Source organism: Sorex fumeus, unplaced genomic scaffold (assembly GCF_029834395.1).
Source record: "Sorex fumeus unplaced genomic scaffold, SorFum_2.1 ptg000058l, whole genome shotgun sequence".
In the NCBI taxonomy this organism is placed as follows: domain Eukaryota; kingdom Metazoa; phylum Chordata; class Mammalia; order Eulipotyphla; family Soricidae; genus Sorex; species Sorex fumeus.
In genome coordinates, this window is record NW_026606115.1 from 2,330,293 (window position 1) to 2,346,472 (window position 16,180).

The following is a 16,180-nucleotide window of genomic DNA, read 5'->3' on the forward strand; positions in this document are numbered from 1 at the left end:
GACTGTGAAAGAAGTTTGAGGGAGAGGATAGGGCCTCTTTCTCTTACTGTCAGGGATCTAAAGATGGTCCTTCACTGGTGGTCTCTAATCATTTCAGTTCATGCACTGGGTATGGCACACTTTTTTTTTTGTTAAAAAGCACTCCCTCCACCTAAAATTGGAGACTTTCTGTCTCAAATATGTCCTTTGTTAAGTATTTCATTCCCTCTTAACTTCCAAAAACTGTTTCACAATGGACTTCAAAATAAAGGACACAGGACTTGGAGAAAACAAATATTCTGGCAATTGATATGTCAGAAATTCAAACTTTAAAAAAACACAAGAAATTCAAAATTTTAATTCACTTTCTCTTTTTTTGTCACTATCAATAGATACTGGTAGACTTCAATAGATATTGGTAGACTTCATCATCAATACTTACTGATAGAATACACAGATTCTAGAATTGTTTAATGATTTTTGTTAAGTTCCACTTTAGCTGAAATAAATTATAGTTCTCAGTTATGCATTTCAATGTATTCTTATTTACTCTTAAGATGGCAGATACTAGCTAAATAATTGGGTTTGATAACAGGTTAACAGATCAGAGTAATGTATATTTTAAATTAGCAGTCTTCTTTCTATAGTTATCATAGCTGAATCACTGACAAAAGAAGGTGATATGGATTACCAGAGTGACTAAAGAAAAGTGGGAAAAATACCATAAGGATTTTACTACCACCACAATTTTAGATTAAAGTTTTTATGGTGTAAGCAAGTTTAATTTTCTTTTCTTTTTTTTTTTTTTTTTGCTTTTTGGGTCACACCTGGCGATGCACAGGGGTTACTCCTGGCTCTGCACTCAGGAGTTACTCCTGGCGGTGCTCAGGGGACCATATGGGATGCTGGGAATCGAACCCAGGTTGGCCGCGTGCAAGGCAAACGCCCTACCCGCTGTGCTATCTCTCCAGCCCCGCAAGTTGAATTTTCTATGTTTAGAAATAGATGCCACCTATAAATATGTAAACATCCCCTAATTTTAACATTTTTTTCTTCAAATGCAAAACATTATTTTCTTTCTTACTCAGAGAAGGTTTACTCAGAGAAGAGATTTTTGATTTCAATAAAGGAAACATCTAAACAAGTCCCCACGATTACTATGAAATAATACTAAAATGATTAATTACAGGAACTATTTCCAGTTGTTGAAACATGCCACATTATTTGGTGTTCAGGACAGCTACCTTATGCTTATGACCCAAACCCACAACAAAACTTAGGTTCTACCTTAGTTGCTCTTTTATCTAATCCTAAGTTATACTTTTGAAACTTAATGGCAAGATAATGTAGATAAAGAATTTTGATTTCTGTATTTTAAGCTCTTTGCATTTGTGAAAAAGATTCAAGAGAATATTTTGTATATTTAACCATTTTCAATATCTAAACGGCACAGAAAGGGAATGTTTTACTGTCAAGGGGCATTGGATATTTATGACAACATTCACAGGCCATACAATAGAGGCAGACAGGCCACGCGCAGTTGAGGTAAAGCCTACGTGTGTCCTGTCACCCAACAGTGGCATATTACAGAATCTCACAGACCTTATGCAGCCCCAGGACATATATTTCCCACTCCCAAGTCTAGTTTTGCACATGGTGAATATAAAACTTTCTTTCTGATTCTACTCACTGAAAAGATGAGTTAATATTAACATCCTTTGTTTGAATGATACACCTGGAATTTCAATTAGCAACATGTGTACAGGTCCTTTATTTGCTACTTTATTTGGAAATGGAGGTGTGCAATCTCAATTTTAATTTTTATCCTTATTTCACAGGCAGATAAATGATGTAGAGAAAAGTATCTCAAACAGGACCGACTTTTGTTAAACTTTCTTTCCATTTATTTTTTTTTCTTTTGGTTGTTGGGCCACACCCAGCAGTGCTCAGGGCTTACTCCTGGTTCTGTGTGCAGGGATCACTCCTGGCAGGCTGAGGATTAAACCCAGGTCAGATGTATGCAAGGTAAGTGCCCTACCACTGTACTGTCACTCTGGCACAGCACCTCTTTCCATTTAGAATTTATGTACCGGACAAAGAAATTCAAATTGTTATTCTCCTTTGATTTTAAAAATTGGGAAAAAATTGACCTATGAAGTGATACTGGTTTCAGGTTTATATTACAGTGATTTGGAATTTGTGCAAATGGTAAAATGACCAAAATATAATTCCCATCTCTCCTGTCTTTGATTTTTGACAGTTGTATTATGTGTCATTGAGACTTTTTACACTGTTTAGAGATCCACAAGCTTCATAAATTTGTATGTTCTGTTCCCCCAGCAGATTTGGGAATTTCTCAATTTCTTAAATTATGCTTTCTTTTTTCTCTTTCTCTTCCCCACAGCTCCAATAATACAAGTGATGTTTGTTTTTCCCAGTTTTTGGTATGTGGTTATGTATATACGAAGTAATGCTCCTCTAACCAGGGTGCTGGGGATCCAGTCCAGGGCTCCTGCTTGTAAATTATGAACTCTAGCTCTTTGAGCCATCTCCCTGTACCTCTAGACCCCTACAGATTGTTTCTTTTAATGGTGTTGCATAGGTCTTGCAGGCTTTCTTCACTCCTTTTATTTCTCTGTTCTCTTATGACTGGATAATTGCAATGGTCCTGCCTTCTAATTCAGATTATTGCCTTTGCTAGATCCCATTCTGCTGGTAATGATTCTGGTGCATTTTTAACTTGTTTTGCTTTATTCTTCAGCTCCAGAACTTGTTTTGCTCTTTTTTCATCCCTTCCCTCACTTTCATTGTTTTTGTCAGGGTAAATGACTTGGGGGTCAGCTTGATTGTGGTGCTATCACGTGATGTACTCCTCGGGGTTCATCCTTAAATTGTGGTGCTCAAGCACATTCTGATCTGGTTGTAGAACCTGCTGAGAGTTGCTGTTGGGGACACAAACACGCTTCCTAGGGGTTGTAAGGCTGGCAATTACGATCACACATCCTTAGTTGCAGTGCATGAGCATGCCTGAGTATGGTGTTCTAGAGATTCCCCGATTGTTTGCAGTGCCAGAGATCCCAGGCAGCAGTACTGCAGAGACCGCTGTCAGCAAATGTGGGTGGAATAGGGGATCAAACTGCATGTAATGCCCGTGCTTTTCTTTTTCTGCCACTGAGCCATCTCCTGGGGCTCCATTAGGCTCTTCTTATTTTTTTTATGATTTCTGTATCTTTGTGAAAATCTAACTTTGGTCATGTGTTGTTTTTCTGATTTTAATAAATTGCCATTCTATTTTATTGCAGCTCATTGAGCTTCCATGGAACAGACATTTGAGGAGCCAGGGAGATTCACATGTTTTGCATATAGGAGCAATGGGTTTGATCTCTAGCACTGCAAGGACCTCTGAGCACCAAATTGGAAGTACTTTCTACACTTCCACCAGTTCTTTAGAATTCTTTATTAGATACTCTGAACATTTCCATGTCTTTGAGGTTGACTACTGGAAGGTAACTGATCCTTTGGTGGTGTATATTTCTCCCTTTCCCCCTGTTCTGACAGTGTGGGACTGTTGTTATTGCATTTAGAGCAGCAGTCACCTCTCATCTTATTTTCCAACTGATATTTTGAGAAATATCTCCATCGATCCTGAGAGGAATGCTGAAGTCCTCACAGGCCCTATAATAGATATGGCAGTAGTCACATGTGGCCCCTTTTTGTGACAGGATTCTTAAGCCGTGTCTACCTCTCTTTATCCTACATTGCCAAGGAAACTAAGTATACTGAAAATGATGCTAGAGCTCTGGTCCACAGACACTGGCTGGCTTTGTGCACATGTCTATCAGTTGTCTCCCAAAATCTGCTGTCACTATCATCAGAAGCAATCATAGGGACTTGGCTAAAGGAGAGAGAATAGTGGTCCGAGGTGCATAAGGCCCCAAGGGACATTGAGAGTAGATAAAGGGGAATCCTCAGGTGGAAAGTCTCCAGTAGTTTCAGGTAGGCTTCATTTGAAGAGCTCTCAAAGGCTCAAAGGAGAATCCTGGTGATTCTTAAGCATCAAGGCTAGTGATTCAATGTGAGGCTCTGCAGAGACAGTGCTGCCCAGGTCTGCAGTACTAGGGATATTCAAACCACTCCATCAGTGCTGGGGTCTCCAGGGCTGCAGGAGATGATGCATGGGGATAATGTGATGCTGGGAAGAGAACAAGGGTTAACTGCATGCAAGGCATGCTCCTTAACACCATTTTTATCTCTCTGGCCCTAGGATAGTCTTCCTGATGGAACTTGCAACATGGTTAAGAGAACATCTGTTCCTCTACTGGCCTCCAAAAGTCCTATCTGCAGATTCCCACCCAGCCTTTGCCCCTCTTGTCATGCAGCACAGGACTCAGTGTTCTGTATGATCTTTGAAAGGAGTGGGATTTTGTGGAGTTCTGTAACTCTGAGGAAGTCAGATTCTCATTTACTTGCCATCCTCCCAAGGAGGAATCTCCTGGGTCAAGAAACACTTTCTTAGTGCTAGACTAGAAAGGAAAGCTTTGGCTTTCCCCTCTTAAACAGTCACGGTCACGGTCCTCCCATTGTTCATCGATTTGCTCGAGCGGGCCCAGTAATGTCTCCATCATGAGACTTGTTGTTACTGTGGTTGGCATACCGAACACGTCACGGGTAGCTTGGTAGCTTGCCAGGCTCTGCCGTGCGGGCAAGATACTCTCGGTAGCTTGCTGGGCTCTCCGAGAGGAGCAGAGGAATTGAACTCGGGTCAGCCATGTTGGCCGCTTGTAAGGCAAACGCCCTACTGCTGTGCTATCGCTCCAGCCCCTCTTAAACACCTATCCAAATTTGAAATTTTATGTTCCAACACCAGGCCAGAACTTCTCCATTGAACTCCTCATCGTCCACCAGAAATTTCTGGTCTGTGGTGACTGTCTAAGACAGCATTGTCAAGGTGACCTGTGAGCCACTAGTAAGAGGGGAAGGAGTCCCTGAATAATCCACAACTAGGACTGAGGTCAGCATACCCACTGGCCAACATATAGACAGGTGAAATTCCTCCCAGGTTTCCTAGTGTTGGATGCTAGATCTCAGAGCTTCACAGAAAGACATTTCTGTCTGTGGATATCTGCAAAATTGTGACTGAAGAGGGTACACAAATAAGGGATGTGTCTCATGGGCCATCTTGCTAATCCATAGGCACCAGTTTTAGTGGCTACAAAGCCATAGTTTGGGGCAGTTGCCAGTTGATTACACAGTTGAGACAAATGAGGAAATGTAAGTAATTTTTATCATCTTGAGTTTCTCATGAGTTCTACAAAGAATTTAATCTGTGGCAGTCTTCCAGGGAAACAGTAGAAAATAACCATTTGGTACGAGATCTGGGCCTACACTGTTCTTATACTTACTCTCAATGAAAGCAAGGCAAAATGAACAATTGCATGGTTATTTTCTAAGTGACATCTGTTAAAAACCATGAAGTGAAATGTGACTATTTTTTCAGAGCTCAATTAAATCACATTCATTATTGAAAGTGGCAAAGATAAAAAAAGATGGTGGAAACTGAATTGAAAACAAGGAATGGCTTACTTTTCCGATGAAGAAATTCTGCCACCAAAGCTGCTACATGGACATAACACATGGCTGCCTGAAAAGGGATGATAAAAACAAAAGGGTTACAGTGAGCTTCAGCATTTCTTTTTTGGTCAGGTGATGCTTACAATGAAACTTTTATTAGTCACCTCTGAAAAATCTCCATTTTTGATGTGAATCTTGGCCATACTATCAAGCCAGGTTTTTCTGAGCTCTGGAGTGCTGGCATAGGACTTGGCTAAGCTATACTGTAGGTCAATTAGCATTTCTGGGTCTTTCTCGTGCTCCTTCATTTGAGCAGTGGCCATAAGAACAGTGCGGATTCTCTTGGTCAAATCTTTTACTTCTGTAGGAAAAGCAGTTGCCTAATTTGAAAACAAACAGAAAAGAAAAAATGATCAAACATTTGACATCCTATCCTGAGAACAACATACAATTTTTACTGGCGACATTTTTTTGCCTTATGGTTCCTGATGTGGGTGCATGTCTCACATATTAAATTCATTCTTGTAAACTATGTCCAACTACCTACATTTAAGAGATGAGAGAAGTATATTCATAATACATGTAAGTATGGCTCACAGCACCACCAGGACTACATAAGAAACATCATATTGCCAGGCCCAAGCATTTGAACCATCAAAATTATCAGGAGTGACCTCCTGAGAACCACTAGGGAAGTCCCTCCACACACAAAAAAGAATGGAATCTGGAGTTAGATTACCTGGCTTTGAACCTTTGCTCCTCCATTGTGAATTTGACCATAATGCTTTTTAGTTTCAATGGTCACTAAAAAATTTTGATAGCTGACAATGTACCAGGCAGTGAACAGTGAACTAGGTGCTTCAGATATGTTGATTTTTACAACAGCCCTAATTGTAATTGAAGTACTATTATAAGTTGTTTTACAAGCACGAAAACTGAGGTGGGGATTAGTCAAGTAACTCAGCCAAAGTCCTGCCCTAGATAAGTGGCAGATACAGGACTTAGCGGTGGGCAGTCTGGCTTCAGAGCTAGTGTTAACCAGCCACTCATTCCTATTCACAAGCATATCTAGTCCTTCCACTCAAGGCCAGCCCAGACACTCAAGTGACAACCATACTGACAAAGTTATCACTTAGTACAAATGAGAGGTTATGAATCACAGAACACTTAAAGGAGTTTAAGGAACTCCTCAACCTCTTTCAATGTGTTGGTTTTGTTCCCTAAAATATTAAGTTGGAGAAGTTAAGAGTTTTTTCTCTATCCTGCCCACTATTAAGGAAATACAACCACAGGTCTAAGGAGATGGCTCAAAGGCCTGGAAAGCATACTGTGCATATGGAAACCCCCAGGCTTACATCACAACACCACAAGGATCCTTGAGCACCACTGGGAGCGACCCCTGAACACTTTAACAGGAGCAGCTCCCAAGAAACACTACCTGTAAACGCCATACAAAACAAAGAAAGACAAAAAGTCCTATTGCTTTTTTTAACTCTTCTAAGTATCTAAGATTTCTAGATCGTGTTTAAGGAATAAGTGTGAATGTGTGTTGGCAGGGGAGGGAGTTAATGTGAAAATAACCAAATGTTGAGGAACTGACTTCTTGATCCTTAAAAAAGTAATATATACAAGTTCCTGCTTATACCTTAATGAATTCATTTACTGGGGCATGGCATACCTTATTATAAAATGGTTTATTGGCAAACATTGCCCTAGCAGAACAGAATCCAAAGTTATTTCAGAAATGAGTCAGGCATAAGATTTCCAATCAAAAGGTCCACACTAACCCCATTTACCTGGAAATGTATTGCTAATCTGACTTTCATATATGATGAAATTAAGAATGCTAATAACTTGGAAAAGAAATTTCATGACTAGAAGGTTCTACATGACATAACTTGCTACTGTGCTCATGAGTTTAATTGGGCGCATACACTGGATCCCCCAGGGAACCAGTCGAACTGGCTGCAAAGCACTTTCCCAGCCTGAGAATGGCTCGTTCAATTCTGTTTTCTTCAGTCTCAGTGCAGTTCCTATGGGAATCTTTTTTAGAACATAGATTCTACACGTCCCAAACATCAAGTATGCTATGACTGCAAGCTTTTAGGGTTTTTTTTTTTCTTTTTCCAGATTTTACACAATATTGTTAAATTAAGATGACCTTTCCCAAGAATGGGGATAATTCCTCTGGGAGGAAAAGTCCTCTACAGGCTGAAGATGACAACCTGCTCCCCAGGCAACAACAAATATATTTTGACAATCATTTCCGTTTTAAGCACAAAAGAGACATTTGGTTTGGTAGCAGTTCAATTAATACTAAGAACAATAGTCTTAGCCTGGATTTTCCAGAATTAATAGCACATCAAAAGTACTTCAAAGATGATTTGTTTTTTGGCTTTTTGGGTCATATTCAGCAATACTCAGAGGTTATTCCTGGCTCTGCACTCAGGAATTATTCTTGGTGGTGCTCAGGGGACCATATGGGATGCTGGGTATCAAACCTGAGTCGGCGCGTGCAAAGCAACACTCCACCTACTGTACTATCGCTCCGGCTCCCAGAGAGGATTCTTGAAACACCAAAAATCATCAGATAATAAATCCCCTCTGTGACATTCCTCATCTCTTGGAAACAGATCAGACAACAATTAGAAGTGAGGTTTTTGTAAACTTTCCAATTCAGTGCTTAATTAACCAATATTATAAATGGAAACAACTGTTCAGACAGAAGGTGTGTTTACTCCCCCAGTATATTTGGAAATCATGTCCAGAAAAGAAGTCAAATTCCACTGGCCTAAGTATTGTACTGCACAGTTTAGTCATTCGTTCATCCATCCAGCTGATACTGAATGTCTGCTATGTATAGGTGGTGTTTCATGGGCTAGGATTACAGTGGGGTACAAGACAAAATCTTAACTCAAAAAGCCGAAAGTCTACATGTTCCACACTATCAAGAGCTATGAACCCAATGACAGTCTCACTGAGGCGTCTAAGCCTCCCCAACAGTAAAGAGAGTTTCTAATGTATTTCATGAAGTGAGAACATACCTTCATAGGTCTGTCACTATTTGCAAAATTATTGATAATGAATAAAGACTCCTGAAATCTTGAGCCTCCGCTGAGTGCTACATCAGCTATCAGCTGGCTTACAGCAATGATTATCTGTAAGAAAAAGCAAAAATTACAAGTAGTCTATAGACCAAACATGATTGCCACTCAATGCCTCTCTTGCAAAACACAGTACCCAAAAGAAGAGAGAGAGAACAAGGGGGAATGCCCTGCCACAGAGGCAGGGTGGGACGGGGGGGATGAGGGGTGGGAGGCATGCTGGGACCCGTGGTCGGGGAGGATGGGCACTGGTGGAGGGATGGGTACTTGATCATTGTATAACTGAAACCCAAGCACAAAAATTTAGAAGTCTATAACTGTACCTCATGGTGTTTCACTAATAAAAAAAAAATAAAAATAAAATAAAAAATAAATAAAAAATGATAAAAAAAAAGAAAAAGCAAAAATTGTTTTACAAATTCCTTTGAACAAATGCAGCTTCTTTTCATCATTGTATAAGACTGTGTGCATTCATATTAAAGGCCCCCTTTAAAAACTCTACACCATCTCATCAGAACTGGTTTTCTTCATACATGAGGCTAAGTTTTCATTCCTCTACTAGAGTATCAATTTCCAAGTTCCAGTCTCAAAATGAGTTGTGACTTTTCTGGGCTACAAGTGAAATATTTTTTTAAAAACTCATAGTACAGCTAGATTTAAACTGATTTTTCCAGTACTAATATGATACAATGTTGTAGTCTCCATTCTGAGTATACTTACTAGGCAGTGGCTCATGAAAACTTGGGGCCTACAATATTTAAAAATTGCTTCTTGGGAGCTGGAGAGAGAGTACAAGAGTTAAGGTAGTGTCTTGCATGCAGTAAACACTAGGTTTATCCCTACAACCACACAGGATCCCCAAGCATGAATAGAAATGACCTGTGAACATAGAGTGAGGATAAACCCTGAGCACTGCCAAGTGCCAAATGTAACCCAAAAGTCAAAAAAATTCAATGGCTTCTCTTTCCTTTACACTAGACTATTTCAGTGTGCTGGGCTGTACCCCCTTCCCCCTGCCTGCCCCCAGCTCCACAGTATTGGTTTCTGATGAGGGTTACCAACTTTAAACAGTAGTTTCTGTAATAAATTTGATGGTGCTTTGTAATCTCACCCTCCTCTGGTTGAATGGCCAGATGGTTTATATGTTAACCACTGAATACAAATGACCCAATGGATACACACTTTACCTTAACTCTGCGAATCAGAGTACTGTAGAAACTATAACCAAGGAGGTCCAAAAGCAAACTCCAAGACACTAATGGTCATTTTATTAATGATACACTGGAGGCCTTTGAGAAATCTATGCCTTCTGTGCCTCACTTTCCTTGTTTGCAATATGTAAAGACAACATTGCTGGCTTTACAGAGCTGTTACAGAAACTTAAGAGATATAGCACTGTAACACTGTCCTCCCATAGTTCATCGATTTGCTCGAGCAGGCACCAGTAACGTCTCCATTGTGAGACTTGCTGTTACTGTTTTTGGCATATCAAATATGCCCCAGGTAAGCTTGCCAGGCTTTGCCGTGCAGGCGGGATACTCTCGGTAGCTTGCGGGCTCTCCAAGAGGGACAGAGGAATCAAATCCGGGTTATAATTTAGGTAGCCTTTTATTGAACACTTACTATGTGGTTTACAGGGTTATAAGTCTTCAAACTTAGTAATTCATTTATATCTGAAAAAAGGATTTGAATGAAATGAAGCTTTGACTCAGAAGAATGATTCTAATATTTTGATTTTCAATAGAGAATTCCTAACATATTAGAACACACATTGAAGAAATACTTCTTGGGGTGAAGGTTAGGTATTCAAGTGACACCTGAAAGGAAATGATAAGGGGCTGGGAAAATAGAGATTAAGGCACATGCCTTGCATATACCCAACACCAGTTCCATTCCTGTCACATGATCCTCTGAGCATCACTTGATGCATTCCTGAAGGCTCATAAACACCACAGAGGTAGCCTCAAGTAATTCCAAGCACTGCAGAGCCCAAAGCAGCAATGTATCCTCAGGCTTGAGTACTGAACCGCCAGCCAGGTTGGACAAGAATTGCTGGCAGCACTGATGGGATGGAAATGGTAGAAGCCCTAACGTGCATTTATTTTTTTTCAAATTAAATTAACTCTTTTATTGAATCACCATGAAATACACAGTTACAAAGCCTTCATAATTGGGTTTCGGTCATACACTGTTCCAACACCCAGTCCTCCACCAGCGTACATTTCCCACCACCATTGTCCTCAGATTCCCTACTGCTACCCAACTTCCTAGCCTGCACTTTTCTTCTTACTCTCTCTCTACATTGGGGCATTATGATTTGCAATACAGATACTGAGAGGCTATCATGTTTGGTCCTTTATCCACTTTCAGCTCACATCTCCTATCTAGAGCGATCTCTCCAACCATCATTATCATAGTGTTTCCTTCTCTATTCCAACTGCCCTTTCCCCTAGCACTTGAGAAAGGCTTCCAAACATGGACTAGCCCTTCTGGCCCTTGTTTCTACTGTACTTGGTGCCCAACATGCATTTAATGCTGTCCTTTTTTATCCAAAAGTTATTCCATTGAAGAATATTATGGGAAGCATATTTTCTATCAGATTTTCACATTCCTGATGACATGTTTAAAAAAAAGACTGCTTATGGCTGTTTCCCCATTTATAACCCGGTCTCCAATGACAAACTCCAATGGGACAGACCATGGCAGAGAAGATAAAAATATAACCAAGAATTTCCCATAATTACAAAGAGGCCTACTGAGCCAAGAAGTTTCAACTGTAGTTTAATTCAGAGTTAGTTCTTCAAAGTAATACATCATCATGGAGATGCTGAATAACAGTTACCATGTACTAGCACTGCACTGTAGCACTGTCCTCCCATTGTTTATCGATTTGCTCGAGCAGGTACCAGTAACGTCTCCATTGTGAGACTTGTTGTTATTGTTTTTGGAATAACAAATATGCCACAGGGAGCTTGCCAGGCTCTGCCGTGCAGGTGGGATACTCTCGGTAGCTTGCCAGGCTCTCCAAGAGGGATGGAGGAATCGAACCCGGGTTGACCACATGTAAGGCAAACGCCCTACCTGCTGTGCTATATTGCTCTAGTCCACCATGTACTAAGTATCCATAATTGCTATAAACTATGCTACATTCTACACACAAATTATCTTAATCCTTATGATAATCCTTACAAGATGAAATGGTTATTGGCTTCACTTCATAAAGCACGAAAATTGTCAAGACAGGCTGAGTAATTTGTCTAGGGACACCGAGTAAATAAGCAATTGAGCTATAAATTAAGACTAAGTAGGTCTATATCTAAAGTCCATGCTTTCCACTGAACCTTGAGCCTTCTCTCATGTTTTAAATTAAGTGAGTGTGCTTGACACATAAAAATCATAAACTACATTACCTGTTATAGAGTATCTAGCAAATATTTCCATGCCAAGCATCCAAGGAAGTCTCACAACATAAGATCGTAGGTGTACTTACCACTTTTTGGAGGGTGGGGGAACATCTAATGATGCTCAGAATTTACCTATGGTTATGTGCTTAGGAATCATTCCTGATGGAATTTAGGAAACCCTCTGTGATGTAGGGATTAAACCAGGGTCAGCTTGGTGCAAGGCAATCGCTTCACCCTCCTTACAGTATCTCTCTGGTTTTACCACTTGCCTCACAGTAGGAAACTGAGACACCAAGAGACTATGAGAGTAATACTCAAGGTCACACAGTTTGTGGGAGCCACGGAATCTTGAACTAGAGTCTATGCTTTAAATTCCTAAGCTCTAGCCTCTAGCTTCTTACCATGGGGTTGTGTAGGTGAATGTAGGGTGAGACGTGTGTCACAAAAAATCCTTAAAATTTACTTTAAGGATCTTTGCTTTGTATTCAGGAGACTCTGATTGGGTCCCTAGAACCAGCATTTATTTATGATCAGTAAATATTTTATTTATACATCTATCATATATTCTTGTAAACCTGAGATCATGTAAAAATTTCTTGGGTATAAAGGAATGGTGAAAAGAAAAAGTTTAGGATATGAGCCACAGATGTCACTTTAAATTGCCTAGTAGTCACATAAGAAAGTGAATCTGGAAAAAACCCGAGTGCCCAAGAACAGATGACTGGTTAAAGAAACATTGGTACATCTACACTATGGAATACTATGCAGCTGTTAGAAAAGATGAAGTAATAGAATTTGCATATAAGTGAATCAATATGGAAAGTATCATGTTAAGTGAAATGAGTCAGAAAGAGAGGGACAGGCATAGAAAGATTGCACTCATCTGTGGAATATAAAGTAACAGAAAGGGAGACTAACACCAAAGAGTAGTAGAGATAAGGACCAGGAGATCTGCTCCACGACTTGGAAACCAACCTCACATGCTGGGGGAAAAGGCAGCTCAGATAGAGAAGGGAACACCAAGTAAAGGATTTTGGGAGGACCCATTCGAGTTGAAAGATGCATGCCGAAAGTAGACTGTAGACCGAACATGATGGCCCCTCAATACCTCTATTGCGAACCACAACACCCAAAAGGAGAGAGAGACCAAAAGGGAATGCCCTACCACAGAGGTGGGGCAGGGTGGAGGGGACGGGGTGGGTGTGGTCGGAGGGATGCTGGGACCATTGGTGGTAGAAAATGGGCACTGGTGGAGGGATGGGTACTCGATCATTGTATGACTGAAACGCAAGCACAGAAGTTTGTAAGCCTGTAACTGTACGTCATGGTGATTCACTAATAATAAATAAATAAATAAAAAGTGAAAGATGCAGGTAAATTTTGCTTGAGTCATTATGTTCAAAATACTATTTTAATATATATAGCCTTTCAGTATTTAGTCTTTAAAAGCCAATGAGTAGGCCATCTTTACAGCATTCAGCCGAAGAGAAGGACTACATGGAGGGCGGGATCCACAGATCCCGAAGGAAAAAAAAAAACAGGTTCCAAAAAGAGCCGAGATCATCGGGAAGTCCCAGATGGGGTAGGTACCGCATCCCGCCTCCCCCAGATGGAACCCCGGTGACCAGAAGCCTCTACAAGCACAGCTCGAGTATGCGGGAACTAGGACTTTTCCTCAAAACCGCACGGCCGCGCAACATCTCTCTATATACAAAGTTATCCATGGGAAGTAAACCACCCAACGTTTCTCTCTGAAAATCATAGTTAAGTTTGGAGCTAACAGCCCCAGAAACACAAGGACTTAATGCATAACCCAGCAGCTTGGAGCAGAAAAGTGAACGGGCTATGCGTTAATCCAGGCCATCATGTCTGTCCAGAGGGGAAAGGGTGTTGCCCCATTCGCCCTCTCTTCTCTGGAAAGAAGGATGGTGGCCGCATGGGGGCCTTGTGGACAGCAGGTATGAGCCGGGGGTGTGGGGGCGATTAAAACCTCATGGGAAGGGGGGCGTTCCGGTCCGTCCTTCACACCCTACAGAGGCCACCAGTTGCCCCCCACGAGCGGCTCTCCAGCACAGCCACAGCCCCAGAAACACAAGGATTTAATGCAGAACCCAGCAGCTTGGAGCAGAAAAGTGAACGGACTATGCGTTAATCCAGGCCATCAAGTCTGCTGGAGGGGAAAGGGTGTTGCCCCATTCGCCCTCTCCTCTCTGGAAAGAAAGATGGCGGCCACATGGGAGCCTTGTGGACAGCAGGCATGAGCTGGGGGAGTGGGGGCGACTAAAACCTCATGGGAAGGGGGGCGTTCCGGTCCGTCCTTCACGCCCTACCGAGGTCACCAGTTGCCCCCCACGAGCGGCTCTCCAGCACGGCCACAGCCCCAGAAGCACAAGGACTTAATGCAGAACCCAGCAGCTTGGAGCAGAAAAGTGAAAGGACTATGCGTTAATCCAGGCCATCAAGTCTGCCAGAGGGGAAAGGGTGTTGCCCCATTCGCCCTCTCTTCTCTGGAAAGAAGGATGGCGGCCGCATGGGAGCCTTGTGGACAGCAGGTATGAGCCGGGGGTGTGGGGGCGACTAAAACCTCATGGGAAGGGGGGCGTTCCAGTCCGTCCTTCACGCCCTACCGAGGTCACCAGTTGCCCCCCACGAGCGGCTCTCCAGCACGGCCACAGCCCCAGAAGCACAAGGACTTAATGCAGAACCCAGCAGCTTGGAGCAGAAAAGTGAACGGGCTATGTGTTAACCCAGGCCATCAAGTCTGCCAGAGGGGAAAGGGTGTTGCTCCCTTCCGCCCTCCTCCCTCTGGAAAGAAAGATGGCGGCCACATGGGAGCCTTGTGGACAGCAGGTATGAGCCGGGGGTGTGGGGGCGACTAAAACCTCATGGGAAGGGGGGCGTTCTGGTCCGTCCTTCACGCCCTACCGAGGTCACCAGTTGCCCCCCGCGAGCGGCTCTCCAGCACGGCCATGGCCCCAGAAGCACAAGGACTTAATACAGAACCCGGCAGCTTGGAGCAGAAAAGTGAACGGACTATGCGTTAATCCAGGTCATCATGTCTGTCCGGAGGGGAAAGGGTGTTGCCCCAGTCGCCTTCTCCTCTCTGGAAAGAAAGATGGCGGCCGCATGGGAGCCTTGTGGACAGCAGGTATGAGCCGGGGGAGTGGGGACGACTAAAACCTCATGGGAAGGGGGGCGTTTCGGTCCGCCCTTCACGCCCTACCGAGGCCACCAGTTGCCCCCCGCCCCTAGCGGCTCTCCAGCACGGCCACGACTCCAGAGCACAGAAACCAATTTCTTAACTATCTGACTTTCAGTAGAAATACTTCCAGGGTCAATAAGTAAAATAGCAGAAATCCAAAACCAACATTTAATTCTTGAACCCAGCTGTAGAAAGCAAATCACTTCACAATGCTTTTGCAGCATGTCTGATTGGGGGGCGGGGGGTAAATTCTAAATAATAGTGGTGAATCTTTTATTGAAACAATGAATCTAATCAAAGCAGATAGAGTGTTAACTAGAATTCATCTGCCCCACAGGGACTGGGAGGGGTGGGGGGTGGGGTTTTATTGGGGTTCTTCATGGGAAAAAATAAGTATTGGTAAAGGGAAATGTGTTTGATATTTGCATGACTGAGACCTAAACCTGAAAGCTTTGTAACCTTTCCCACGGTGATTCAATAAATAAATAAATAAAAAAGAAAAAAGAAAGAAATAAAAAAAATAAAAATAAAAGCCAATGAGTATTCTACAGTTGAAGCACATCTCAACTTGGATTAGGCAGAGTTCAAGTGTTAAATGGCCACACTTAACACTTGGGTCCCTCTTTGGGACTGGGTAGTGCTACATTATGATCTATGTAGACATTCCCAAACTTGGGATGAAGCAATAATGTAGTGGGGAAGGCACCTGCCTTGTACATGGCTGGCCTGAATTTGATCCCCATACATATATGGCCTCTGTGAGCACCTCTAAGAGTGATTCCTGAACACACTGCCAGAAGTAAGCCCTGAGTCTCACTGGGTACAGTATAAAAACAAAAAAGTTCCTAAACTTATTTGACCTACCACCCACTTTTCAGGAAAAAAAAAGAAACAAAAAACAATCACCTCCTATAAATCTA

General features: G+C 42.2%; 1 protein-coding gene across 2 annotated transcripts in view; it reads right to left on the reverse strand.

Moving 5' to 3' along the window:
• The window catches only part of DOCK11 (dedicator of cytokinesis 11), a 277,634-nt gene that overhangs the window by 45,549 nt on the left and 215,905 nt on the right, over positions 1-16,180 (reverse strand). For both annotated transcript variants that reach the window (XM_056125843.1, XM_056125842.1), the window contains 3 exons: positions 8,595-8,708; positions 5,715-5,930; positions 5,563-5,620 (listed from right to left, as the gene is read on the reverse strand). In XM_056125843.1, the coding sequence (XP_055981818.1) occupies positions 5,563-5,620; positions 5,715-5,930; positions 8,595-8,708 (388 nt within the window). The remainder of the gene's footprint in view (positions 1-5,562; positions 5,621-5,714; positions 5,931-8,594; positions 8,709-16,180) is intronic.